Consider the following 27,355-nt stretch of genomic DNA (forward strand, 5'->3'; position numbering starts at 1 on the left):
AAGCGAAGAGCGATGCAGTCGTTAACTGCAAACCCAAACTGCTCCGAAGTAGCAGCAAAGGAGGCGATTGAAGCTGTGTGGAGTACTTGTTATAACGACACAAAACCCTTCGATAGAGCTCCTTGACATGAATGTCGCTTGATGATTTCTCACTTCTCCTCGTCGGAAATTATAATGTTTTTCTTGCTTTCAGCATCATTGATGATGTAAAGTTCTTGGTGTACTATGTGATAATAAAAATCACATGCTAAAGGAGTATGTTAATTGCCAAAACTCATAAATTGTTGACATTATTTGGAGTTTCGAGCTTATGGTAGCAATTACATATGCTAATCATTTTTTTTGTTTCTGGCATATTTTTTACGTCCACTTCTTTCTGTATAAATCTTATGTTGTAGATGCTTGAGAATTTAATGGTGTTATTCTAGCATGCCAATTGTTTAAAACCGATCAACCCAACTCATCAAACTGTCTTACACAAGGTTGGGTGACACTATCAGAATGATAAATAAATTAGAAATATATTGATGCAAACAATCAACTGTTGCTGATTGAGAAAAAAAGCTAGTATTTTCTGAAAATAGGGAAAGTACAAATATAGCACAAGATCTCGGACCAAGCCACAAATAATGATTCTGGTGGCACAATTCCTTAAGCTGATGGTCCGGGGCCTAATAGCAATGGTGCTTCCTTCTTCCCATTCTCTGGTTTTGGATCCGGATTTCGGTTTGCAGCAAAAGCTCTAAGATGCGGATGGAAATACTGGCTCGCTACATCTGGAGGAGAAGCGTCTTCTCCGGGGAGGAATAGAAGACCCTGCTCAAAAAGAGGTGATGGCTCATTGTGACAGGCTTTCCAAAAAGAGTCCACGAGCTCCCTTTCCTCTTTCGCAGCTCCTAGGTCCTCGAGAAACATCTCACTAATTCCTTTGACCCTGTCTTGTAGGATCTACTTCAGTTTATCATCATCTTCACTTCAGGTATCAGGCTTCTCTGATCTGTCCCGAGCTAGATCAAGAAGGCTCCTTAGTGCAGCTTCACGCACATCAGAATCCTCACTCGATGCAAGGTGCATCATGATGCGAGGAAATAAGCTCGGATATGACACCAATGTCTGAGCGATTCTCGCTAAGTAATGGATCAAGTTAAGGGCTTTCCTGCACAAGAGTTACACAAAATATAATCAGCCTCAACTTTAGGCTAAACCACTGATCTTGAAATTGTTTGAATAATATACCGTTGAAATCTGACACTCTCAGATCCTACCGCGTCTCTTAGTGCGGCATAACCATTAGCCAACCGGAAATCAGCGATTCCAGACTTGTTATGCCTGATCAGAGCTGCAAAAAAAAAACTGTTAAATCTCTTGATCACACAAATGTACAATGCACATAACAAACAAGAGGATACAATGCTTACAAGAGATTGCCCCAAGTGCTTTCGTACGAACCGTAACATCCGGATCAGAAGTAAAGTTTGTAAGCAGTGGCTCCATACCATTCGCTTCCATTACCAACTGTTGGCTCCTGTGATTGTTTTGCACGACCGTGCTAACAACATCGGCCGCTTTCGCCCTAATATTAGGGTGCGAGTTCCGGAGGTAGTCAAGGAGAGGAGCAAGACCACCAATGGAGTGAAGATCTATCCAAGAACAAAAACATAGTAAATCAACTGTATCTTTGCATCAAAGAATTCATAAAACAGATGATTATAGCTAAAAACTAACCATTAGCATTGTCTATAGATTCCACATGCTCTTGTAGTTCATCCAACATATCTACACAAGCAAGCAACAAAATTGAAAAGAATTCAGAATTGAACCTAATACAATTTGAACACTGAAATTGTCAATTGTAGCTATAAACACCTTCAACATCTTGAGGAGTCACCCCCTGAGACTCCAAAACCTGCTCTGGGGTCTTCATAACAAGTGTAATCTCCTTCATTCGCTTTATAACATCGATTGTTTGCCCTTGCATCGCCTCCATAAACCATCTTCTATCCTCCTCGCTAAATCCAAAATTAAATTAATCACTATCGAAACAATACTTTCAATCAACTAATCAAGTAATAATTTTAAAAACAGACAACAAATTGGAAAAAAAAAGAGGTTTAAAAAGAATTGGGGAAATATGAAAATAGCTCAAATTGCGAGAATCAAGAATCAGTGATAATATCAAGCACCTTAAATTCTGAATTATATGCATAACCATGAACCATTCAAGGTAACATAAAAGCATGCCACTTAGCTAAAACTAACGTCTAACGCCATGAGTATTGACATGTATCACGTTTTCCATTTATATCTATTTGCTCTATCAAAGAAGTAGCAGTATATTTTTTTTATAAGAATAACAAAGGCTATAGTATTTCCCCCAAAATATTCATAATACGAATAAATAAAAGAAATGGAGATACCCCAAATCCTCTGGCGAATCGACTAGTTAATCTTCCTTGGCAATGAACGGCCTTTATGAAATTGGTCCGCATCCAGATTTCTCCTAATTCTCTTTCAGAAATTTGACAGTTGGATCTGCGACATGTACAAGTGAGTGTGAGTTTAGAAATTGGAACCCTAAATAACAAAATCATAAGAAATCTACTACTTTGGAAGCTCTTCCGGATAAAATCCTGGCATTCTGCTAACGTCATGCCGCCAGAAGGGGAATCATCCATCAATTCAAACAAATTGGATGCTTCAATTCGATCTCTCTCTTCTTTCGCTTCTCTCCCATCTGTCCTCCATGTCTCCATCAGTAAAGAAAACCATGGGCTCAAAGCCCGGTTGGCCCAATACGGCCCATTTTATTTTCAGAGAACATAGCCCAACCTGCCCCAAAATCTTGTCTTTTTTAAATTTTACTTGTGCATAAACATAATAGTTTTAATATATTAAAAAAAAGATTTGAAAAATTGCCGATCGTTATTCAGTCTTACAATTGTTTGAAAAAAGTTCCAATTGGTTGATTATATACTTAGTCAGTCCCCTAAAAATATAAATTTTTAAAACTGTATGGATTTTAATGCAAAATTAGTAAAGTAAGAGAAAAATAGAAAAAAATGTGTCTCAATCTCATTAGAGAGAAGAAACTTACTAAAATAAAAGGTTTCAATTTTTAGGCTACAAACCAAGAAAGAAGGATGGATATTTTATTTTAGGTCCTATTTTTTCATGTGTATAGGTTAATATAGGCAACAGTCAGAAGGGGAGGTTGAAGAATATCATGTGCTTATTCTTGAATTAAACATAATTTCTTGTGTTTTTTGTGCATACGATAGATTCATAGTAACGCGTGATGCCGAGTTTCTTTAGACGACCCTATTTTTATATGCCCTGAAAGTTTGTTCCATTTTCCTATTTCTATCTTTCCCACAAAATATATTTCATTTTACTTTTTACCATTTTTGGTAGTGGACCAATATTCCACTAATTCAATCCTACTCACATTTTATTATAAAATCAAATATTACCTCGCATTTTTATCTTGTTATCTTAACCATTTTCTCATATCTTACAGACTTTGGAGCCTGCTATATTACCTCCTCTCGTAGAAATATACCCAAGGAATATGTCTGACGACCTTACAGGTAGCACTAAATAGGGTTTTGTTTATGAGTTGTTCAACACATTTTACTCTTTGAATGATAGCTTCTAAACATGATATCACCTACAGCTGCTGATTTGGACTCATTAATTTGAATCATTATGAATGACGCTCATATACTTGAATTACTTTCCTCAAGGTGTGCGAGCTGTTGCAGAAAAAATATTGAAGATACTTGTGCTGTAAACATTAAAAAAATTTGGGCAGATAGGTCTAGAGCTCTTTGTCTGAGCTCTTCCTTTCCTTCCTTGCAAAGGTTCTTAAAGTACTTGCTTTTTAATTATACACCATTATTTGGTAAAGTTTCCAATTTCTGGTTTTAACATCTTATAGAGAACAAACATGAACTGCCCACTGTTTGAATCATAAAAGTTTTGACAGGGTTTTCATCCCTTTGCACCTTCAGTTTTCTGATATTTTTTCTACACAAGGTATCAACCCATATATAATATGGGGCATGCGGAGGATATTAACATTAACATGAGATGGCTGCCTAAAACCTATGCATTATTTGTAATCTCTCTCTGCCTCTCTCAAACACAACACACAATCACATGTCTGTAGCAGAGTGTGTGATGCATCCAGAATTTAAAACATCATCATTCTCATCCTCCCTTTTTTTGTCCCCTTTGCTTTTAGGTTGAAGATCCCTTTGAGCAGCCCGCTAATACAGCTAGGACAGTCAGCAGCGATCAATTAATAATGATCAAGTGATTCGTCAAATGCTTGTCTCGCCAAATCAAAATCAAGCTTCTCTTTTTCTAGTTTTGGTGGGGCCGCATCTTTCATGGTTAGAAAGGAGAGCATCTGTATCAACTTCAACAACGCAACAATCTACATCAACAACATCTATTAGCAGGAATGCACCTTTTAACAGGAATACTCCTATTAACAGAAATGGCGTTAAGACACGACCAGAGAGAAAGCAGCCGCCTTTGCAGACACTGCACAAGTCTCATAACAAAGTAGTGGATAAACCTCAAGATGGGGAAAGCAATGGATCTAATCATGCATCTACAAGTCAGAACAGCAAGTTTGGAGGCCAAGATCTGAGCCCAAAGCAGAAAAAAACAGTTCAGGTGACTGAGTCTATATTTTGCTTGCCAAACCTCTCTTTTTTGAAAGCACGGATCGCACTTTGTCTCTGTTGGTGGGCGGAAAGCAATATCGCGTCAAAAGGCTGAGTTTCATGTCTGTCATCTTTAATGAAAATCTAGGTCAGCATGTTCATTTTTATATCGATTACTAGGAATGGAAATGATGGTGATTGGATCCAAGTGATTGCTGATTTCTAGGCCTATTGCATTGTCTTTGATTTAGTTTTAAATTAAGAAAGTTAGGATTTCATGGGATTTGAATAAATTAGGGATTGATTAAATAATTGAATTAATTAGAGCAAATTTGGTGGGATTATTGTCTACTGCACTCCTATATATTCCATAGGGGAGCTTGAAGAATGTATCCAGAGAGATCAAAGCTATTAGGCGGTGAAAACTGAGGCCTCGGTGAGAGGATTATTATCTATTTTATTTCCAAGTTCTGTTGGTTCTTGTTTACAAAAGCTTGAGAGTTATTTTCTGTTCTTTATCTTTGAGTTGTTTATCCATTGGTTCTTACTGCCTTATCACTCCATAACAATTTGGTGCGGTGAACAATGGTTGATACACGTTCCTCTGCATCACGCTCGGATGACATGCTCTCACGTGTCAACGGTTTGGAGAAGGCAGTGGCAGAACTTGCTGCTCATGTCCGCTCTTTAGATACGTCACTTGATGAAAGAATTCTTCGCTGCCTCGAACCTGTTCTACGCGAGCTCCGTGGGCCTCGCATTGGGGAGACTATACCGGAGACTCATCCAGACATGTCCCGAGATCCAGTCTCTGATCCGGACGCCTCCAACCCGATTCACACAAGCGGTGGCGCTACCTTAATTTGATGGCACAGATGCTCTAGGTTGGCTTGCACGGGCGGGCCAATACTTCATGGTCAATAAAACGCCTGATGCCAGTCGTATGGACCTTGCCCTCATTGCCTTATCTGGACCAGCTCTCCCCTGGATTCAGATTCTCCGTCATAGGTTCCCTTCCCTCTCTTGGGACGAGTTTTCACGTGAACTTCTCTTTCGCTTTGGCGACGATTTGGCTTGTGATAGTTATGAAGCCTTAGCTGCTACCAAACAAGATGGGTCTGTGGCAGATTACATTGCTGCATTTGAGTCACACTTAGCCCAGCTGCCCGATTTTACCGACAACCAATTCCTGGGTTTCTTTTTAGCGAAGCTTAAACCACATATTCGGCTACAGTTAAGTGATCCAACAACTTATTCAGATGCAATTAAGATGGCCAAACTCTGGTACCCCCAATTCCACTTTCCTCTAACCTGTCCGATTAAGAATGACTTAGGTAATTTCTCCACTCAACGTTCCTCTATACAGCGTCTGAGTCACCCTCAGGCACACCCTCGGCCACCCCAACATCCAGCAACCTGCCGTGCCCAACTCTGGTACCCCCAATTCCACTTTCTCACATTCAGACTCAACCTCATCGTTCCCGTTGTCCTCAGGGCAGCGTCCCAATCACCGGTTCAGAAACATGTCTCAGGAGGAATACAACTAACATAGGGCTGCAGGCACATGTTTCCAATGCGGCCTCAAGTACAGCCCAACGCATCGCTGTCCACCCAAAACTCTCCAAGTAATTGTGCTCGACGATGATGCGGATGAGACCTTCGAAGCAGGGATGGACGAGAATCTCGGCCCTCAGCCTTGTGGACAAGGATGTTTTAATCCGGGAGGCAATTGATATCGATTACTAGGAATGGAAATGATGGTGATTGGATCCAAGTGATTGTTGATTTCTAGGCCTATTGCATTATCTTTGATTTAGTTTTAAATTAAGAAAGTTGGGATTTCATGGGATTTGAATAAATTAGGGATTGATTGAATAATTGAATTAATTAGAGCAAATTTGGTGGGATTATTGTCTACTGCGCTCCTATATATTCCATAGGGGAGCTTGAAGAATGTATCCAGAGAGATCAAAGCTATTAGGCGGTGAAAACCGAGGCCTCGGTGGGAGGATTATTATCTATTTTATTTCCAATTTCTGTTGGTTCTTGTTTACAAAGTTATTTTATGTTCTTTATCTTTGAGTTATTTATCCATTGGTTCTTACTGCCTTATCACTCCATAACACATTTTTGTTTGTATACCATGCAGAAATAATATGAATGTGACACATGCAAAGCTCAGTTTCAATGGGTAGTGAAAAACTGATTTGTTACTGCTGAAAGCAATCTGGTGTGTCAAAACAATTGTTGAGCATGAATACTTTTGCTACTTAAGCATTTGAGAAGATTTAATAACGAAATAAAAGAAAAGAGAAACAGGCAACTTGTGCAAGTGTTAACAGAAAACAGAAGAAGGTAAATCATTAGGTTGACATGGGCATTTGGAGGGATGATCATATATAAGGGGCAACCTTCTTGTACATGAAAATCTCAATCATCTCGACTAGTTATACAACAAAATGACGAGAGGAAGGGAGAGCAACGAGTTCAAAATGCCAGTGCATTATCCGAGATACAGCAAAAGAGAGTACCAAGAAATGCCGGAGTGGATGGTGGACCGCCTTCTAGCTGAGTATGGGCTGCCTGCCCATGGAGATCTGATGCAGAAACGGCATTTCGCCATGGGGGCTTTCCTCTGGCCTATTGCCAACAACCCCCCTTCTCTTCACGTGAAAAATGTCTGAGGAATATCTATCTTTTTATTCTGTTTGTTTTTTCACAATAATCGCTTGCTACTTGATGTGTGCACATGAATAATCAAGATCCATATCAAGTAATGTACGCAAATGTCACTTTTATCATACCCTTTGTGCAAGGTTCAAGGAAGATTGGTAATACCAGACTAATCGAGCACACTAATATTAAACTGTGCTTAGTTGTCAATCATTAGAGTAGATTGAGTAATGCAAATACAAAAATAGCCTACTATACACATAAACGAGCCTTAGTTCCCATGTCTTCAATTTGCATCCACAGCGCTAGCCCCTTCTTCGCATCCGGCGGCCATTAGGATTCACGGATTCTGCTACGCCATCTGCTGCTGCTGCTCCTTTTCTTACCTGATACGAGATTTGGCTTCTCATCTGCCAACGCCACTGTTTCCAGCAACTCCAACAACAGTGAGGGACAGCTCTGTTCCAAGTTTCATCACCACTGTAACAGTAAACCAAGCCATTAATACTCTGCTAAATCAATATGAAACATCATTCTTGGAATTTGGGGGGAGGTAACATAGTACAGTGTATTTTGACATCTCCTCAATGATGCCTTGCCTTGAGATGCTGTTCCTGAACAATGGATATGAACTAATGAGGTTTCTGCAGAAATGAGTTGATTCTCATATTTTCACTAATTTGGCCCACTTAAAATACTTGTCCTGCTATCCACACATCAAAGAACACTACCCCAGAAAAAAAGCATCAACTCCACATATACATCTTATACAACCTGCATCGACCCAAACACCGGCAACTTCCCTGCAAATGAATCATGCAAGCAAAAGCAATAAAGCAAATCTTGGAGCCATGGCCTTTGAGCATCCATATTAAGTATGTGTTCATGCAAATTACTGAAATCGGACATACAAAGAAAATGATGATTAATGTTCTCATGAAAAATATTACTCCACATTGCACAAAATGTTTCTACAAAATCATTATTGTATACATAATTTAGCTTCATCAACCCTTTGTAAAATGGTCTTGAAGTTTGTTTGGTCAGAACTTATTATGATTGAATGCCAAATTGCATCTAGCTTGAAATGTGTGGCAGAAAATAGCTAATTCAGAATTAATGTTCACATAACTACTGGTTAATTGAACCTAAGTCACATTTCAAAGTATTCTTATGTGCAACATCACAAACTTTACTTATCTATTTTCCTTTTCAAGTTCTTTGGATAAAAAACAAAGATGGTCACACAGAAGAACAAAAATACCCACCACGGATGGAGAAGACTAATTTCATCAAGAAAATGTCTCCAGATAACGGACTGGAAAATTATAATTGACATAACCTGAAAATTTGCACCGTTCAGATCTACGGACTACACGCACCTCCCAAGTTTTAAACATATTGACTTGAGTTGTGCACAGTGATGTTGCTCTGCCAGGGAAAGAGTTGTTGCCACTGTATCAGTGCTTAAATCTTCTTCACATAATAATTTCAATCTATCTAAACCAAAGCGGTCTGCATCAGCTAATAGATGTTGCATCATGGTCGTACAAGAAGTAGGCAAAGAATCAACAATTTCAGTGAAATCAGGAAGTTCGTTGGAGTAGATAAAATGTAGCAAAGCCTGCAGACAATTAACCACAATAATTTCACTGAGTAAACTCGTAAAGAAGTAAAGAGACCGAAGAGTTGCATGTTATTTGCAATACATTTCCTAAAAAGGATTGTAAACAGAAGCCTTGGGGTATCAAAATCAAGATTCCAGGTAGCTGAGAATTATGATAGTATAATCTTAGAAAAGGCTCAACCTAGATATTGTGGATTTAATTAACCTAATGTGTCAAAAAAAAACACCTCACAGCTAGGCCTAAGGCGCATGAAAGAAATTGCTTTCCATTTCGAGAAGCAGACAGCTTATGTCTTGAACCAAATTCTATAAGAATCCATGACAGCAATATGAAAATAACCATTCAACAGAAATTACAAAAAATTCCTATTGCAATGGTTTTTCTACGCCTCAAACTATATGGTAATTAAAATGATTGAAATATTACAAAATAATAAATTTCAACATTTTAAAAAGTTATTTACACTCAGTAATCTTAAATTATAAATATAAAACCGTATACATAAAATAAAGCATAGTCAATAATAATATACTACCAATAATGAATTAACGATGCCCAAACTCATATGACAAACTATATTAAATTGAAACGTGGTTAAAACGTTTGTACTACTATGGATATGTAAACCTCAAACTTTTTTACACTACCAATTTGGAACAAATTAGAAACATTTTGTACTACTATGTGATTAGTTATCCCTCTGTATGTTATTTCAAAAATATCAATGTGGGGTAATTACATGTTTCATACAAAATGTTTTACCTTTGTTTCAATTTAGTACAAAAAATATTAAGTTTACATATTTCACATGAAAAGTTACATTACTGTTATAAATTATTACATTCCGTTAAGTCATTGCTAACACCGTTACTTCCAATTACATTATATATACAAAAAGTTTCATCAATGTTTCAAATATGTACAAAAATTTTTAAATTAAAACATTAATTATTTCAAACAAAGTTATTTTTATTACTCACAAAAATGAAAAACACATAAAAAAATCACCACTCTTCACCATCAAATTAGCGAATTGCATTTTATTGTCGAAGTTTTCTCATGTAACAATGGAGAATACAACTAAAAAGATATTGAATCTTTTTTGAAAAAAATAAATATTGACTTATTGACTGTTTGAAGCTCAAATTAGTCATTTTTTAAAGATGAAATATTGACTTATTTTATACTATATTCTATAAAGAATACAATAAAAAATAGAGTATATTGAGGGACAAGATTTTTTTAAACCACGATCTATTGTTGGAAGAATTAATATTAACTACTCCCTCCGTCCCCGATTAAGAGTCACACTTTTCCATTTCGATCCGTCCCCAATTAAGAGTCACACTTCATTTTTACCATAAATGGTAAGTAGGTCTCACATTCCACTAACTCACTTGACTCTCATTTAATTATAAAACCAATATAAAAAGTGGGTTCCACATTCCACTAACCTTTTCAACCAACTTTTCTTTACATTTTTTAAAACTCGTGCCCGGTCAAAGTGTGACTCTTAATCGGGGACGGAAGGAGTATAATATATCGAGTGACTTCATCGGTCAAATGACAAATGAGAGGTTATATAGAAGTAATTATAGTACTCAACATAATAAGAATAATGCATGAGAATAAAAAAAATTAATGTTAAGCAAAAAAGTAAAATTAGCGAGAACTGATAAGATAGGAGTGGTATTCTTTTTACTATCTCATCTCATGCAACATCCTATATTTACGTGAATATTATTCTACTGTTAGGCCACGTATCATTTGCTCTTGAAGAAGAATCAGAGCATCCACAGTGGTGACGTCCGTCCATCCGCTGGCAAAGACACCCATGTCTGCCGCTGCACTTTTGCCGCTGGCACGACACTGCTCGATACATCGAACACGTCCATGCCAGCGAGCAGGGCGACATGGCGCGTTTCTATTGGCCGTTGACATTTTTTTTCTTTTTAAAAAAAAATAGAAAATAATACCAAAAATAAAAAAAAAAAATTCGGATTGCCAAAAATATAGCTGTTTTATTACCGTATTTTTTATATTTTTTTGAAATTAAAAAAAAAATAATACCAAAATAATTTATAAATACACACATTCATCATCCATTTGGACGAAATTCGGCCAATATGTAATTTTTAATTTTTAGGATTTAAATTATGTAATTTTTAATTTTTAAGACTTTAATTATGAAATTTTTAATTTTTAGGATTTTAATTATGTAATTTTTAATTTTTTAGTAATTAGTAATAGTATTTCGGGTATTTTTAATGCATTTTAATATTGTGAAAATGTTTTTATTTAAATTGAATAATAGAATGGTGGGATCTTTGAGCATGTCCTTGCGGAAGAGCACGTGTGGCTCTGATACCAATTGAAGGGGTTGGCAGCGGAAGCGTGCGTTCTAACGGATCACATAAAAATTGATCTATTTAGCAGATTATTTAGATAAACTCTATTCGAGTAATTATCACATGTATTATACTCATAACTTGAATTTAAACATGCTTCAGCATAAATAATACTTAAAAACATGCATGCTACGAAGTAAGCTAACTTACCTTGCTGATTCACTTATGAATCGAAGATGGCTCGCGTCTTCTCCACGTGAAGATCTTGAGTACTTAACTGCAGATCTTCTGACTGGTTTCCCGGACTGTAAAGTGGTATTTGTGTGGGCACATATCACCAGAATACTCGGACTTACATAAAGATGACAGAATCCTACTCACGAAAGGAGAGCAAAAATCGTCCCTCTACTTGGAATAGGGGGGACGAAAATTATGAAGAGAAACAAGTGTATTTTCTGTCTCTTTTATTCTCCTATTTATATTAAGTCACATATTGGGCCCAGTCAGGGATTTAAGGAAGAATTTGGATATGGCCTCCCCAATTAGCTTTTTACTAATTAATTGAACCCATAATTTAATATAAGCTTATAATGGAATATTACAAGCAGTCTTTATATAAGTAATATTGCACTGCCCATCCAAATCCAAAATTACAAGTATTCCAAGTTTCCATTTGTGTGTAATTTATTTTCCGCGCTTAAGATTGAAACATCCATTAATTAATCAGTGTCTGCTATGGACTTAATTAATTAACATATTATAAACTCAAGAGTGGACTTAGCAAGAAACTCTTATTTATTATTCATAGAGTAATCAAACTCCAACTAGCTAGGTTCCGAATAATAAAACCTTGTTTCGAGCTCCTCTTGTGGATGTTATCAAAAGAGACCCACCTCGCGCACGATTCAATATAATAGCAACCCTAGCACCGCTAGATATTAATCGCCACTACCCAATATACCAGGATCGTTGGGTTACAAAAAACCGGCACTTATTGGTAAGTCAAAGTAGTACATAAGCAATATTGTATGCTCAATGCTAACGTACATTGATTAAGAAATTAATTATCAAGACCTCGTCTTTCAGTAGATAGCATAAAGACTCGTCTTGGCGTTTAGATCCAATTCAGTGCTATACCATACCAACGTCATCTTATTTTAATAAGGCTTAGAAATATTCGGACTGACATTGCAACCTTTCAAGATAGGTAGTATAGACCTATCTAGGTTGTGAAATTCTTATTTTTCTTTGTTCAGAACTGAACGTGTTACCTTAAAGTGGACGACGTCCACAACCGGTCTACTAAAACATAGACTTAGACTTTGTTACGTTCGCTTATACATTTAAATATGCAATAAACATCCATTAAATGTAAAATATAAAAACATTATGACCAAAATAATCTGTTGCATTTATTGGAAAAGAATATATAGAGTTTTACAGTATTCAATCACTCGAAAGGTGATTTCTAGTATACAAAACCCTACACTACCCCTTTCTTTCCCCGTTTCGTTAATCCCTCATTAGTCGCGATTTAACCGCCTTCACTATCCTTTTAAAGTGCGGTCGTGACAGAGTGGTATCAGAGCCTTAGTTTCTTTCCTGCTCTGAGATCCAAACCTTTCTTCAGTCAAGATCTAGACTTGTTCACTAGATCATTCCAAGTAATCGACTTGATCAACACTCTAAGACGTTCAACCAACCAAGTCGAAAGTTGAAGAAATGGAATTTGAGGTAGTTGCGACAAAGTATGGCAAAAATAAAATTTTCTAGTCAAAGAAATGAAAGAATCTAGAGAAAATAAGAGTTTCCCAGAAGAATGTAGTTTAAGATGAGATTACGAAGAATGAACCATAAATCCTGTCCTGAGCAACAAACTGAGACGATACTAGACAAAGTTAAACTCGAAAGCGTGATCCGCAGTGACACGAGTTTTCACACAAGAAGAGCTGACGCCCAGTGCATGAGAGCACAAGAGGGGCAAATATTGATAAAGGAAGACAAGGAACAATGTTATAAAGGAATATCACAAGATAGATCCTCACTGTGGCTAAGCCACTCGATTAGATCTGAAAGAGATTATTGACCCCACCACGTTTCACGAGACCCTATAGAAACGTTAGATTTGAGATGTGAACTTAGCTTGATGATGTTAGGTCACACAGTATAACAGTTCTAGTCGATGATTATCCTTACATGGATTTTCATGCACTAATTCGTTTTCTTTGGAGTACCTTCGACGGACTCTAGATGTTCCCACTACATGGATGAAATAGACGATTTTAATCAGCAGTATTTACTTGGATTCCCATAAATTTATTTCTTTGAACATCCTTAATGGAAATACTCCTCCGCTTATTTTACACACTTGATCGACCTGCATTTTGCAAAGCAATGTGACAATACTTCCCTTTTTTCTATGAGGGTTGTGACCCATTTCCAGTTCGAAGATCACAGTTAAATATTCAATTTCAGACACTTTGAGCCTGCCCAGCCTCTGCCAACCTTCAAGCCATCCTCTAACAACTCCGGTGCAAAGAGAAAATCCGAGCACCATCCTTTTGCCCAAGTTCCTAGGCGCCAAAAGAGTCGCTTCTTCTCTAACTCCCATTAACCTTAATTTTATCATTGTAATTAATTGCTAAACGGACGTTTGAGTTTTTATTTGATTTGATTTGATTTGATTTATAATATAGAGTGAGCTACCTCAAAAGTTACTAACGTTTCCAGTAATGACACTGCAGGTCCCTAACAAAAAAAAATATCTCCAGACAACCCTAATCTTAAACACAATCACATATCGTATATTTGTAGCCATTTTTCAGACCAAAATGCCCAAATTCCTTCAGGGGCATTTTAGTCAACTTACCTTTAATCTGTACCCCTACACTTCAGATCTCCCCTATCTAAGCATTTGAAATAGAGAAATAATAAGTGTACATTCTTTGTTTTTCAAGTCTGCCGACGTCATTAAGGGATGCTTAATCTATTATTGTAGAGCGACTTATTTGTGTTTCTTAATACTTATAAAAATAAAGGCGCAAAAGTGAAATTGTAGAGTTTAGATAGCCAGGTACAAAGAGCATATTTGATCGTACCCTATTTTGAATGATGAAATTGTAGAATTTATGAGTGGTAAAGGTGTGGAAGAGAGAAAATGATTTTTGCATTTACTATATCGGCTTCAAAATAATACTCGTAATGTATCACTTTTATTTTTCTGATATAATTACTTTTCATTTAACTTCAATTTTCTATGATTTAATTAATTTATTCTTTTATCAAGAGTTTATTGTATCATATTAGGGTAAAAACTTATTTTTTCAAAATATTCTGACTTTGATTAGTTAAATACCTCTGTCCCGCTACAAGTGAGGCGTTTCTTTTCGGCTGTTATTTTGCGAAGGTGATAATAAATAGTTAGAGTGGAGAGAAAGTAAAGTAAGAGAGAATAATATAGAAGAAAGTCGTATATACATTATTCTCTTACTTACTTTACTGTCTCTCTATTCTAATTATTTCTAATCATTTTTGCAAAACAACGTCCGAATTGAAGCGTCTCAGTTGTAGTGGGACGGATGGAGTATAAGATTAGTTTTCAAATTTGATATACAATTTTTTATATTTCTACTTATTTAGATACATATTGTAGTACTAGTTTATAATTTCACTAAATTTTTAATTTATAATAGTATAACTTAATTTTAAAAAACTATGACATGGAGTATTCAAGAACTAAAACTAACTAACTGACGGAAGCATATTGAACCTTACAAAGAATGTACACATTATTAGTACTCCATATAAATATACGATTAAGCATTTGAAAAGGGAGAATGTTAGGGCTGGCAAATCGTGCGGATTGGGTCGTTATCGGGTCAACCTGATAATGACCCAACCCAATAAGGCGTAATCTGAACCCGACCTGTTAAGGAAACTGTAAATCCGAACACGAACCCGACCTGCTATCTTCAAATCCGAACACGACCCGCACCCGACACGAACCCGTTATCGACACGATATAATATGGGTTGACACGACACGATAACAACCCGAACCCGATATTACACGATTAAAACCTAATATTACACGATTAAACCTTAATTTTAACCTAATTTACACAATTAAAATTCATTTTATACTATTTAAACCTAATTTATAAGAAATTAAAAAATTAAATTAATATATATATTTTTAAATAATAATAAAAATAATAATATTATTTCTTAATGGGTTACCCGTATCCGACCCGAACCCGACCCGAACCCAACCCGAAATTATCAGGTTCTTAATGGGTCAACCCGATAAGGACACGGATCCAATAAAACTTGACCCCAACCCAATAATTTCATGCGGATTCGTGTCAGATTATCGTGTCGTGTCGAAAATTGCCAGCCCTAGAGAATGTTACCAATTCTACAAGTTAATTGCAATGATAATTTATGAGAAATGGCTGCACAATATGCCCAATCACTTGTGTCAGGCGCATTAAAAGTACCAACATGCAGGTAGACAACTGTCAATCATGTTCCCTGAACGGACTGAAATGCCCTTTTAGGGCTAAAGGGTAATATAGTCACAAAAAACACGATATATGATTATGTTTAAGGTTAGGGTTGTCTGACAATATTTTTTTTTGTTAGGGGCCTGCAGTGTCACAATTAGAAACGTTAGGGACTTTTAAGGTAGTTCACTCTATAATATAAATATGGATTATTCTAGGGATATTCTATTTTGCTAAAATGGTGGTCGATTCCTTTGGATTCAATTGATTCATGAATATTTAAACTTAATTAGTTAGAAAATAATTTTGCGTCTAATAATATAAATATGGATTATTCGAGGGATATTCTATTTTGCTAAAATGGTGGTCGATTCCTTTGGATTCAATTGATTCATGAATATTTAAACTTAATTAGTTAGAAATTAATTTTGCGTCTAATAATAAATATGAGGCTGAATTCATTTGATAAGTATACTAACTTTCCAAGGTTTGGAAAAGCTTATATCTTTCGAATATTGAATCCAAATATATTTTCACATAGATTTAAAAAAAAAACTTATAATGCTAATCTTAAAAAGATTTGAAATTTGAGAACTAAATAATGTAAAGCTACTCGTTCCAAAGGGAAATTTTACCAACTATATATACATGGAGTACATACTAGTAAATAAATTAATTAAACTTCCAAACTGCCAACAAAATGCCTCAGAAAAACATTGTCGCATTTTGACTATGAATCTCATATACTGCCCGAGCTAACCGAATCACCAATAATAGTCTAACATATATAAGCACAAAACCAAAAATAGCTACGAAAGCTTAAATCGTTAAATAAAATTTTGTTTACATAATTAATTCAACCGACCAAATTTTTTGGGTAATCAATTCTCTTCACAAAATAAAATTTGCATTCCTTGTGGCATTAATGGAAAAATCAACTAGAACAACATGAGGCTTTCTGCTGCTGCTGAGAGTTGTTAGGCTCCCCGACTTTGATTGTGGTGCCCTGGCCGGGGAGCGAGGCGGCCCCATCTTGGGCCGCCAGTGCCTTCCGGCTAATAATCTGATAAATATCCAACAATATAGTTTGGAAGGCCTTCTCAACGTTGTGGGCTTCCAATGCGGATGTCTCGAGGAAGGAAAGGCCTTCCTTCTCAGCGAAGACCTGAGCGTCATTCTCGGCTACAACGCGGAGGTGGTTTAGATCAGACTTATTGCCAGCAAGCATGATCACAATGTTGGAGTCCGCGTGGTCCCTGAGCTCCCGCAGCCACCTGTGCACGTTCTCAAAGCTCTGACGCTTTGTCAGGTCGTAAACCACGAGCGCCCCTACTGCACCGCGGTAGTAGGCGCTAGTGATCGCGCGATATCGCTCCTGCCCTGCCGTGTCCCATATCTGCGCCTTCACCGTCTTCCCTTCCACCTACACATTTTCTTAAATAATTACTCTAAACCTAACACATTTTCTTAAAACAACAAAATCAATTTTTCTGAAATTCAAATTTGTGATTAAATGTAAGATTAATTACCTGGAGAGTCCTCGTTGCAAATTCAACGCCTATTGTGGATTTGGACTCTAAACAGAATTCATTCCTTGTAAATCTTGACAAAATATTGGATTTCCCAACGCCTGAATCTCCAATTAAAACGATCTTGAACAAATAATCATACTCGTGATCTACTTTATACGCCATTGATTTCTTTTTCCCTTAAAATCAAACAATTAAAATCAAGATTCATCCTTCAACATAACGATCGATTTTAAGGAAATTAAGAAAAATACATACTCACCACTAATCAACAAAGTATTGCACGGTTCACCATTGCCAAATTACCAAAACTGATTCTTGATTTGGGCCTAGTGGTTTAAATTCAAATTATAAAAATATAAGAAAAAAATGAAAAAGAAAAAAAAGTGTTTTTGCTGTTAAGATGAATAACAGAATTAAGCGATATAACAGGAATTTAAATGGTCATTGTTGTTTGCATGAACGGAGGCCTATGTATGGTAGCTAGAAACACTTTCATTTAAACATACATACAAAACTCTTGCAAGCAAGATTTAAAGTCTTGGGTTCGTCACTAATAAAAATTCGGGTTTATTTGATAAGATTTGAATATTTGCATTTATCTTGGGTGAGTCCCTTTACTACTATCTCCGGCCCTAAAGAATATTCACTTTGAATTTGGCACGAATTTTAATGCAAAATTGATAAAGTAAGAGAGATGTAGAAAGAAAAAGTATTTAAAGTAATGTTAAAGCATTAACAATGGAAGGACCCTTCTTTTATTATTCCCTCTATTTTTTAAAAATAGCAACTATTTTCATTTTGGGTCATTCCTTAAAAATAGAAACTTTAGAATATTTCTATTTTAGGACATGGACCCCATAATCCACTAACTCTACTTTCACTACTTTTTCTCTTCCTCTCTCTTAATTTACTCATTTTTTTCATCTCTCTTACTTTACCAATTCTTTTCACTTACTTTACCAATTGTTCATTAAAACTCTTTCCGTTTCAAAGGTTTCTATTTTTTGAATACGGAGAACGTAATATTTAAACGTCAGCATTTTACCCCACTTATTATAAAAGTACTATCTCCCTGTAATGGAAGGGTCTATCCCACTTTCCATTTCATTTCCATATCATCAATATTCGTATATTTCATTTTTAATTGTTGGCATCAAATAAAATGCAATAAATGAGAATAAATTCAAGACAAATAAATTATAAAAACGTACTTGATTAAAAACAAATTCCTACATTAAAAAAATTTCAGAAAAAAAACAACTAAAATAACACAGATAAAAACCCACAAGATACTAACTTAAACGTCATCGTCATCCAGACCCAGTATTTTCTTCATCTTCGTGATTGTTTTCCAGATGTCCGTCCTAATCAGCTCGTCTGATACCTCTCCGTACAGCTTGTAGAACTTGTGCAGCGTAGCGTAGTTGGCTACTCTTAGCTCACCTTCCACGCTAACTTCGGTCTGTGAGACGCTCGACTGTGTCTTCCCCTCCTCTTCATCGCTTTCCCTCGATCAGACGCTGAGGAGTGGATTAACTCACCTTAACCGACTCAGTCAAGTCGGTTGGTGCCGGTCCGCCGCTGCTCAAACTCTGGGATCCGACGAGCCTCGTCCTTCTCGAGCCTTGCACTATTGCCGCTCAAATCCAGATTTGGAATTTGGGGTGATCCTTCAGTTTGTGATAGGCTTCCCATTTATTAAAGCCCATACTGTGGACGGTGGTCATGAACTGGGCATTTGACAACTCTCGGACATCGTCGTAGCTCATATCGCTCGTTATTGATCGGCGGATGTTCTCGTAGATCCCATGAAACTTATCGATGTCATACATTACATGCTCAAAAGGCTTGCGGAGCTCGGCCGGCTTGTGAGTCGGTGCCCCATCGGGCTTCACCCCAGGATGATTGTAGCGTCGTGCGATGCGGGTCCAGAAACCCTGCTTCCATTGATTTGTTGGCTACAATCGGATCCTCGCCGATACTAGGGATGTCAATGTAGCCCATAACCCGTGGGTTGGCCCGAATAGCCCGTCAAATTTATAGGGTTAGGGCCGGAAATTTCTAGCCCGATAAAATCAAAACATGATTTGTAATGACCTGAAATTCTGTAACTCAGAAATTAGTTAAAATTTGTTAGGTTTTTTAATACAATATTTAAGTTGTGAGGTGTAGGATTTTAGAAAATAAAATAATTTGAAAAAAAAAGGAAAAAGAAATAAGAAATGGAAAAGAAATTGGAGATGGAAAATGGGATAAATGCTTCCCTTCTAGAACTTACGGGAGGGATCTCCCTCTCACATTTCCTACACCTTTACTGCACCTACACCACCGCCATTCACATAGGGAGAGAGGTCAACCTCTCTCGCCGGCGACCACCACACAAACACCTCCGCAATGTTTCTCTCTGTCTAAATCCCTCTTCCGCTGTTCAAACACACACGTCGGCCCCGTTCTCTCTCTCTCTCATTTCTCTTCTTCACCAATTCCCCCAAATTGAGAGATACCCAAATCGCAAACCCTCAATTCCGTCGCCTCCCTCCTCACGACTCCACGCCGTCGCTCCTGCCCCAGCTCGCTGGGTCAGCCCTCGCCAGCCACCGCCGCTGCTGTCTCCTTGGCGGAAATCGCCGCTGCAGCGAGAAGGGTGGTCATCGTTCAGCCGCTGCTGCTGTCCGCCTTCGCTGCTGCTCAGTTATCGCTCAGACAACCCCAATTCAACGTTCGGCAGCCCCGAGACGGCCCCGAACAGCCCCGATTAGATAAGTTCTTTACATTCCGTTATGTTCTTTCGCAGTTTTCGATTATTTGCAGCGTTGTGTATTCGCATATTGATGTTCAATTCGTGATCTTTGATTAATTCTGATTGTTGATTGAGTTATGTGTGGGAGTGATGTATGATGATTATGATATGATATGTTCATGGAGTTCGAAAATTTGGTTGGAAAAATATACCTCCGTTTGCAACTAATCGACCGAGGAAAATGGAGAAATTCCTTGTTGGTTTCGATCACTTGAGTTTAGAATGGAAAACGAATTGAGGACTAGACACTTGTTCAATCTCTTGGCCCTTGCTTTTGTAATGTTATAGCTTTTCTGTTTTGGTTTATGTATCAAGTGAAACTTCACGTGATGACACTTGTTCTTCTTCATTGGTACATTCAATCATCTGATTAACTACTACTAATAATTAATAGTGGAGTTGATGGTTTGGCGAATTTTTGATGGTGATGAATGCTGGAAAATACAGATCACGACACAGAGATTTACGTGGTTCGATTTACTGAGGTAAATCTACGTCCACGGGAAGAAAAGAGGGCAGAGTTGTATTGCTTGATCTGTTTTCTACAGCTTACAATACAGACTTGCTATTTGATACTTGATCTCTAGAGAACTTAACCTTTTCTATCTGATCTAAGTTCTATTTATACATTGAACTAAGATCGTGGCTTGCATCACCACCCTAAGTCGTGGATGTCGTGTAGGTCATGGCCTAAGATCGTGGATGTAGCGTAGGTCATGGCCTACGATCGTGGCCTGAGTTGACACCACGTGGTAGTGGGTGTGTTGGAAGTTGTGGAAATCCTGTATGGGTCCACTAACTCCTTGTTCGGTCGAATACTGAGACCGAACTGCTTTGGTTGCCGATCTGAGAGTAGAGCTTGATGCCGACCTGAGAGCAGAGCTTGATTGGTTGGCTTTTACCGAGCTGTAGGCTGAGGCCGAACTCTTTGATAATGCCGAACTCATACTCTTCCTTGGGCTTGTTTAGTACGCACCCCATCACTACCCCCCCGAAGGGCGAAGTGAATCACTTCGGCGAAGTGAGTCACTTCGGCATTCTGGATAAAGGCAAGGGGGAGGCTGATGTCAGGGGACGTGCCTTGCACGTGACTGCATTAAATGCGACAGTAAAATCCGGCCGTTGAATCCTGAAAAGGTGGGATTCGAAACGGTGCGACGATTTTGAAATCTTCTCCGAATCTGATAAATACGCCCTTTCTTCATCCTTTGAATACTCTTGCTATTGCTTCTTCTGCACTCTGTCTCTTTTGCGTAAAAATTTCCTTCCGCTTTCAAGAATTTCTTCAGAATTTCTTCAGATTTTGCAAAGAGTAAGAACCATGTCTTCTTCTTCTTCTTCTGAGTTAGGTAGCGGTAGGAAAAGGGGCAAGGGGTCTTCTAGCCGGAAAGAGTCCGGGGAGAAGACTGTAGAATACTTTCACAGCGTCTTGAGTAAGGACACCGTGATATCTCTACACGAAAAATATCTTCTTCCCGGGGGGAAGGCGGTGGTTCCCGACGATGATCATAGGGCTAACGACCCGCCGGAGGGTTATGCCACCGTTTACGAAGCCTGCTTAGAATGCGGGCTTCGTTTCCCTCTTCCCCCACCTTTTGTAGAGCTTCTTGATTTTTTTCAACTCCCTTTAGGTCAGGTGACTCCGAATTCTTGGAGGCACTTGTCGGCTTTTGCTGCCGAACTCCGTAGGCTAGATAAGGATCTGTCTCTGCGGGCAATCCTTAATTTTTTCCAGTTTAAAAGGAAGGGATCTTGGTTTTACTTGATCCCCTTACAGCCTTTTAGGGCCTTCTGCAAAACCAAGTGGCCGAAATGGCAAAACCGTTTCTTTTTTTATAATAGGACTTCGGCTCCGGGCTTTCCTTGGAGAGGGCCGAAGTCCGTGATTCCCCATCCTCGGTTAGAACCGTTGGCCGAGCTCGAGGGCGAGATCAATAAGATTCCTATGATTAGGAAACAATACTCGGAAACTGAGCTCGTCAAGGGCGACCTCGTGTTCAATATCTCGTCTTCGGACGAAGAGACTGAGGGTGAGGATTTCTTTTTTATGCCTTACTGCTTTAGCGGCGAAAACTAACCTTGTTTCCTTGTTTTTCGGTAGTGAACATATTGAATAAGCTGAGCCGCAAATCTTCGGAGTCCAAGGAGCCGGAGAGGCCGAAAACCACCAGCTCGGCGTCTGATGCCGAGAGGACTCCGAAAAGGCAAAAAACCTCTTCGGATCCGAAGAAGCCGGAGTCGACTTCGGCAAAGGGGAAGGGGAAGGCCCAGAAGCCCCCGAGAGCGCCAGAGAAAGACGTGGTCTTGGCGCCTCCTTCGGAACATATCTGTGAGCCGTTTTTATGGCCCACGGACTTCGCCGAGGTGAATTCTCTTCTTGATTTTCTGGCCTTGCTTTTTTCCTGTATTTTTTGTGGCCCCTTTGTTGACTTTTTCTTTATCCATTTTCAGAGGAACGATATGCTCTCCAAGCTCGTCGCCGTCGAACTCTCCAAAGCGTCCAATGACTATGCTGAGATGCAGAGGAAGTTGGCGGCTGCTTGTCATCGGGCCGAACAGGCTGAGGCTAACTTTGAGAAGGCCAGAGCTGCTAGGATTTCGGCCCAGGATGAAGCTCAGTTTGCCAAAAACCAGCTCGTCATCCAGCGAGAGCAGACGAAACGGACGGATGCTGCTGCCGTGGTTGCCCAAGGGGAGGTTCTCCGTGCTTTCGCGGAGAAACTCTTTCTGAGCAACCAATTTTCAGCCTTTGTCGGTGATCTGCTGAAACTGATGACCGATAAAGCCGAGCAGGGTCCCGAAGTCATCCTGCCGCTGTACGGCCGAGAGATAGCAGCTCGGCTTCAGAGTCTGCCGGTGCTTGAGGAGCTTGCTTCGTCCTCGGTCCTGCTTTCTGCAGACCAAGTTCGTAGTTGCCGAGCTGACCGCGATGAGAACATGGAGGCTATCTTTGCCTCCATAGGGTCAGTTTCACCCGCTCCAATTTTCCATGGAGAGGGTGAGACCGAGCAGCATGAGCGGCAGACCGGCGATGAGCAGGCCGAGCAGGAGGCGCAGCAGATCGGCTACGGTGGCGCCGAGCAGGCTGGGGAGAGCAGGGAGGCCGAGGCTGAAGCTGAAGCAGACAAGGAGAAGGAAGCTGAACCTCACCGAGAAGGCGGAGACGAAGCTAGCGGAGTATGATTTCATCTTCCTTCTCTTAGTTTAGTTTCTTCCTTCTTGTAAAACGGCCTTGAAGCCCTTGTGTAGAAAAAATTTTTTCTTATGAATGAAAAAATTCTTCTTTCTGCTCTTGTGTCTTCGTATAGCCTTTCGTACTCTCTTACTCCTGTTGTGGTTTACTACCTGCTCGGTAAGCTGAAATGCCGAACTGACGTAGCTGCTTTGTATTCTTAACTCTCAAGGAGCTGGAGGTACTTCACTGGAAGCGGCTGTACTCTTCGGCTTTAGACGAAGCTGAGAAAAGAGCTATAGCTGACCAGATGAAGAATGACGAACTCTTGGCTCGTTCAATGAAGCTGGAGGCCGATAATAAGGACTTAGAGTCCGAAAAGAAGGATCTGGAGGCCGAGCTGAACACTGCCGTCGCTGAGAGGACTGCGTATGAGGATTTCATCTGCAGGCGTGGGGGAATGACCATCTCTGAAGTTCAGGAACGAGTTGACGAACTGTGGGAGGAATATCATGTACTCCGGAGGAACAATGCGCTGGAGAGCTCGGCTTGCCAACAAGTCGTGAAATCATTGCGGCGCTGGGCTTCTCGGTACGACATCATTCTTTCCCGGCGTCCCTCAATCGAGAGATTCCTTAGGCATTTCCCGTCGACAGATGGTCACACTCCAGCTCAAACCCCTGATTCACTTGCTCAAAACCTTACTCCAAGTCAGCAACGAACTCAGGAACAGCCGGAAACGTCAAGACAAGGACGGACTGAAGTTCGTAGAGGAGCTGTGATTATGAGTGAGCAAGATCAACAAATGCTTCGTGAAGAGACTCTTCGCCGCCGAGGTGCTAGAGCTTCCCGGGCTCAGGGAAGAGGTGGTAGGTCGATTAGAGCATCTCGTCGACCTGCTTATTCTTCAGCTGCCGAGAACGCCCGAACTCGGCTTCACGAGGATTTTGTGAATAGGTGGCTCAACTTTAGCAACCCCGGACAGTAGAATAGTCCTTTGTAATAGCGTAACGCCATTTTGTAGGGTAGCGGAGTTGTATGCCGAACAAGATTTGAAAAATGAAATTTTGTTTTCGCTTCTAACACTGTGTATTTACAGCTTAGCGAAAAAATTTCATCGTACTTGTCCTCGGTCTTATGAAGTAAACTTCTTTGACCGGACTTGGTCCTTGGTCTGATGAAATAAACATCTTTGACCGGACTCGTCTTTGGTCTGATGAAATAAACATCTTTGACCGGACTCGTCTTTGGTCTGATGAAATAAACATCTTTGACCGGACTCGTCTTTGGTCTGATGAAATAAACATCTTTGACCGGACTAAGCTTGTGTCCTAATTTGGCGAGTTTTATCGCTCGGATCGGACTTTCCGTTGTCCTAATTTGGGGATCGGACTTTCCCTTGTCCTAATTCGGCGAGTTTTATCGCGTGGATCGGACTTTCCCTTGTCCTAATTCAGGCAAGTTTTATCGCGTGAATCGGACTTTTGTTGCAGTTCGTTTCAGACGAAGTGCTTGATTCTTAAGCTGAATTGTGGTCTTGTATCCTCTTTAGAAGCTTGGACTTCACAATCGTTGGCTTATTGCAGTTCGTTTCAGACGAACTGCTTGTTTAAGCTGAATTGTGGTCTTGTATCCTCTTTAGAAGCTTTGACTCACAATCGTTGGCTTGTATATGTTCTAAGAAGGGGATCAGCCTTCGAAGAACAAGATACCTCAGTAACATTTGTAAGAGACGACACGCACAGAGACAGACAAAACACACAGACAAAACGCACAGAGACAAACAAAGACCAAGCAAACCAAAGAAAGCACATTGACCGAACAGGACTCAAGACTGACTGACCGGACTGTCTCTTACAAATGGAACTTCTTGAGGTTGGAAATGTGCCATGTTCGGGGTACCTGTTCTCCTGACATGTGAGCCAATTTGTAAGACCCTTTGCCGAGGACTTCTGACACCCGATATGGACCTTCCCATGTGGGTTCGAGTTCGCCCAGCTTTTCTGCTCGGCTTACTTCGTTGTTTCTCAAGACGAGATCTCCCACTTGAAATTGCAGCTTTTTCACCCTTTGGTTATAATACCGGGCTACTTGCTCCTTGTACTTGGCTGCTTTTATGCAGGCCAATTCTCTTCTTTCTTCGGCAAGATCTAGTTCGGCTCTCAGTCCGTCACCATTCATTTCTGAGGAGAAATTGAGTTCGGGGACTGGGTATGCCGATCTCAATCGGAATCACGGCTTCAGTGCCGCACACCATCGAGTTCGGCTCCGGTGTGACTTCGGTCATTTCGCCTGCCTCTGACTCCGGCTGCTGTGATTGCTATGCTTGATGGTGCCGAACTGATTGCTCGGCACTTTTAAGCGCAATCTGCGAACACACTTGCTCTTTTTCGATCACCTCGGATGACCGCTATCCCTCCTTTGGTGGGGAAGGTGTTCGGCGAGGAAGCCTCTGATCGCTATGATCGGGCTTCTTTTTGTCTTCTCTAGATGAGCTGTCTAAAGACCGTTTTCGACGGTCTGCCTCATCGGCACGAGAAAACTTGTCCGCAATGTCCCACATCTCTTGAGCTGTTTGCGGACTGCATTCCACGAGCTTTCTGTAGAGAGCTCCGGGCAGGATTCCATTTTGGAATGCCGAAATGACAAGTAGATCGTTGAGATCATCTACTTGTAGGCATTCCTTGTGGAATCTCGTCATGAAGTCGCTGATCTTTTCGTCGCGACCTTGACGTATAGAAAGCAGCTGAGCCGAAGTGATCCGGGCTTCCGCTTTCTGAAAGAACCTCCTGTGGAAAGCATCCATTAGATCTCGGTAAGATCTAATGCTGCCTTGGGGGAGGCTATCGAACCACCTTCTCGCGTTCCCGATAAGCAGCTCGGGGAACAGCTTGCACATATGGACCTCATTGAGACCCTGGTTCGCCATGTTATACTGATAGCGTCCCAGGAAGTCATGAGGATCCACCAACCCGTCATAAGTCATCGACGGAGTTCGGTAGTTCTGTGGAAGGGGAGTTCGGGTGATATCGTCCGAGAACGGAGTCTTCAATGCTCCGTACATGGCGAACCCGACATCTCTTCGGTATGGAGGAGATGGAGATCTCCTGTGATTTCGGCACCGAGGAGGGACAGGAACATGTCGGGGTGGAGGATTCTTCTTCCTGGAAGACACGGCACTACTGCGGTAGCGACTTTCATGTCTGGAGGAGGAGGGAGAATCCACCGTTTTCGTCTTCGGCTGTTGGCTCTTTTGCAAGAAGGCTAAGAACTCATCCTGCTTCTCAGCCAAGAACAGCTTGACAGCCTCATTCAAATCAGGCTGCTGGGAAGACTCGGTGTGTGGACCTTTTGAGCGGCTTGTTCCTTCATCGTGAAAACTGGAAGTAGATGTCTCCCGAGGCTGTTTTCCGGACCTGCGGGCTGGACTAGCTTCCTCATGGTTTTCACGAACGGTATTACGGGTAGTATGTGATCTGGTATGCATTTTTTTGGGGTGGAAAAAGGGTCAAGAATTCGCTTTATCACAAATTTGGTTCTTCGGTTCCCACAGACGGCGCCAGTGATGGTTTTAATGGCGAATTTTTGATGGTGATGAATGCTGGAAAATACAGATCACGACACAGAGATTTACGTGGTTCGATTTACTGAGGTAAATCTACGTCCACGGGAAGAAAAGAGGGCAGAGTTGTATTGCTTGATCTGTTTTCTACAGCTTACAATACAGACTTGCTATTTGATACTTGATCTCTAGAGAACTTAACCTTTTCTATCTGATCTAAGTTCTATTTATACATTGAACTAAGATCGTGGCTTGCATCACCACCCTAAGTCGTGGATGTCGTGTAGGTCATGGCCTAAGATCGTGGATGTAGCGTAGGTCATGGCCTACGATCGTGGCCTGAGTTGACACCACGTGGTAGTGGGTGTGTTGGAAGTTGTGGAAATCCTGTATGGGTCCACTAACTCCTTGTTCGGTCGAATACTGAGACCGAACTGCTTTGGTTGCCGATCTGAGAGTAGAG

The 27,355-nt window shown here is 39.9% G+C and overlaps 2 protein-coding genes, 1 long non-coding RNA gene and 1 pseudogene across 3 annotated transcripts; 1 reads left to right on the forward strand and 3 right to left on the reverse strand.

Annotated features, from left to right (window-relative positions):
- Positions 1-502: 502 nt before the first annotated feature.
- Positions 503-2,759, reverse strand: LOC121744349 (hsp70 nucleotide exchange factor FES1-like). Its single transcript, XM_042137870.1, is given in 7 exon segments — positions 503-1,156; positions 1,237-1,339; positions 1,419-1,640; positions 1,726-1,776; positions 1,867-2,009; positions 2,418-2,532; positions 2,606-2,759. Coding segments are annotated over 5 exon segments (1,002 nt in total). The 5' UTR covers positions 1,988-2,009; positions 2,418-2,532; positions 2,606-2,759; the 3' UTR covers positions 503-651.
- Positions 2,201-6,651, forward strand: LOC121746018 (annotated as a pseudogene).
- An 857-nt stretch (positions 6,652-7,508) lies between these two features.
- LOC121743601 lies at positions 7,509-9,120 on the reverse strand. Its single transcript, XR_006038304.1, has 2 exons — positions 8,729-9,120; positions 7,509-7,960 (listed from the first exon to the last, which is right to left on the reverse strand). It is a non-coding gene; the product is annotated as an uncharacterized LOC121743601 (long non-coding RNA).
- A 7,640-nt stretch (positions 9,121-16,760) lies between these two features.
- On the reverse strand, positions 16,761-17,520 carry LOC121743633 (ras-related protein Rab2BV-like). Its single transcript, XM_042136964.1, has 2 exons — positions 17,356-17,520; positions 16,761-17,249 (listed from the first exon to the last, which is right to left on the reverse strand). The coding sequence occupies exons 1-2, from the start codon at positions 17,518-17,520 to the stop codon at positions 16,761-16,763; spliced, it is 654 nt and encodes a 217-aa protein (XP_041992898.1).
- Positions 17,521-27,355: the final 9,835 nt, after the last annotated feature.

This window comes from Salvia splendens, chromosome 8 (assembly GCF_004379255.2).
Source record: "Salvia splendens isolate huo1 chromosome 8, SspV2, whole genome shotgun sequence".
Taxonomy (NCBI): Eukaryota; Viridiplantae; Streptophyta; class Magnoliopsida; order Lamiales; family Lamiaceae; genus Salvia; species Salvia splendens.

Bases quoted from the DNA above. Each gene is read 5' to 3' on its own strand.
- LOC121743633 (XM_042136964.1), bottom strand. From the start codon at position 17,520: ATGGCGTATAAAGTAGATCACGAGTATGATTATTTGTTCAAGATCGTT. The intron at 17,250-17,355 runs GTAATTAATCTT...GAAAATGTGTAG, and splicing joins TTGCAACGAGGACTCTCCAG to GTGGAAGGGAAGACGGTGAA.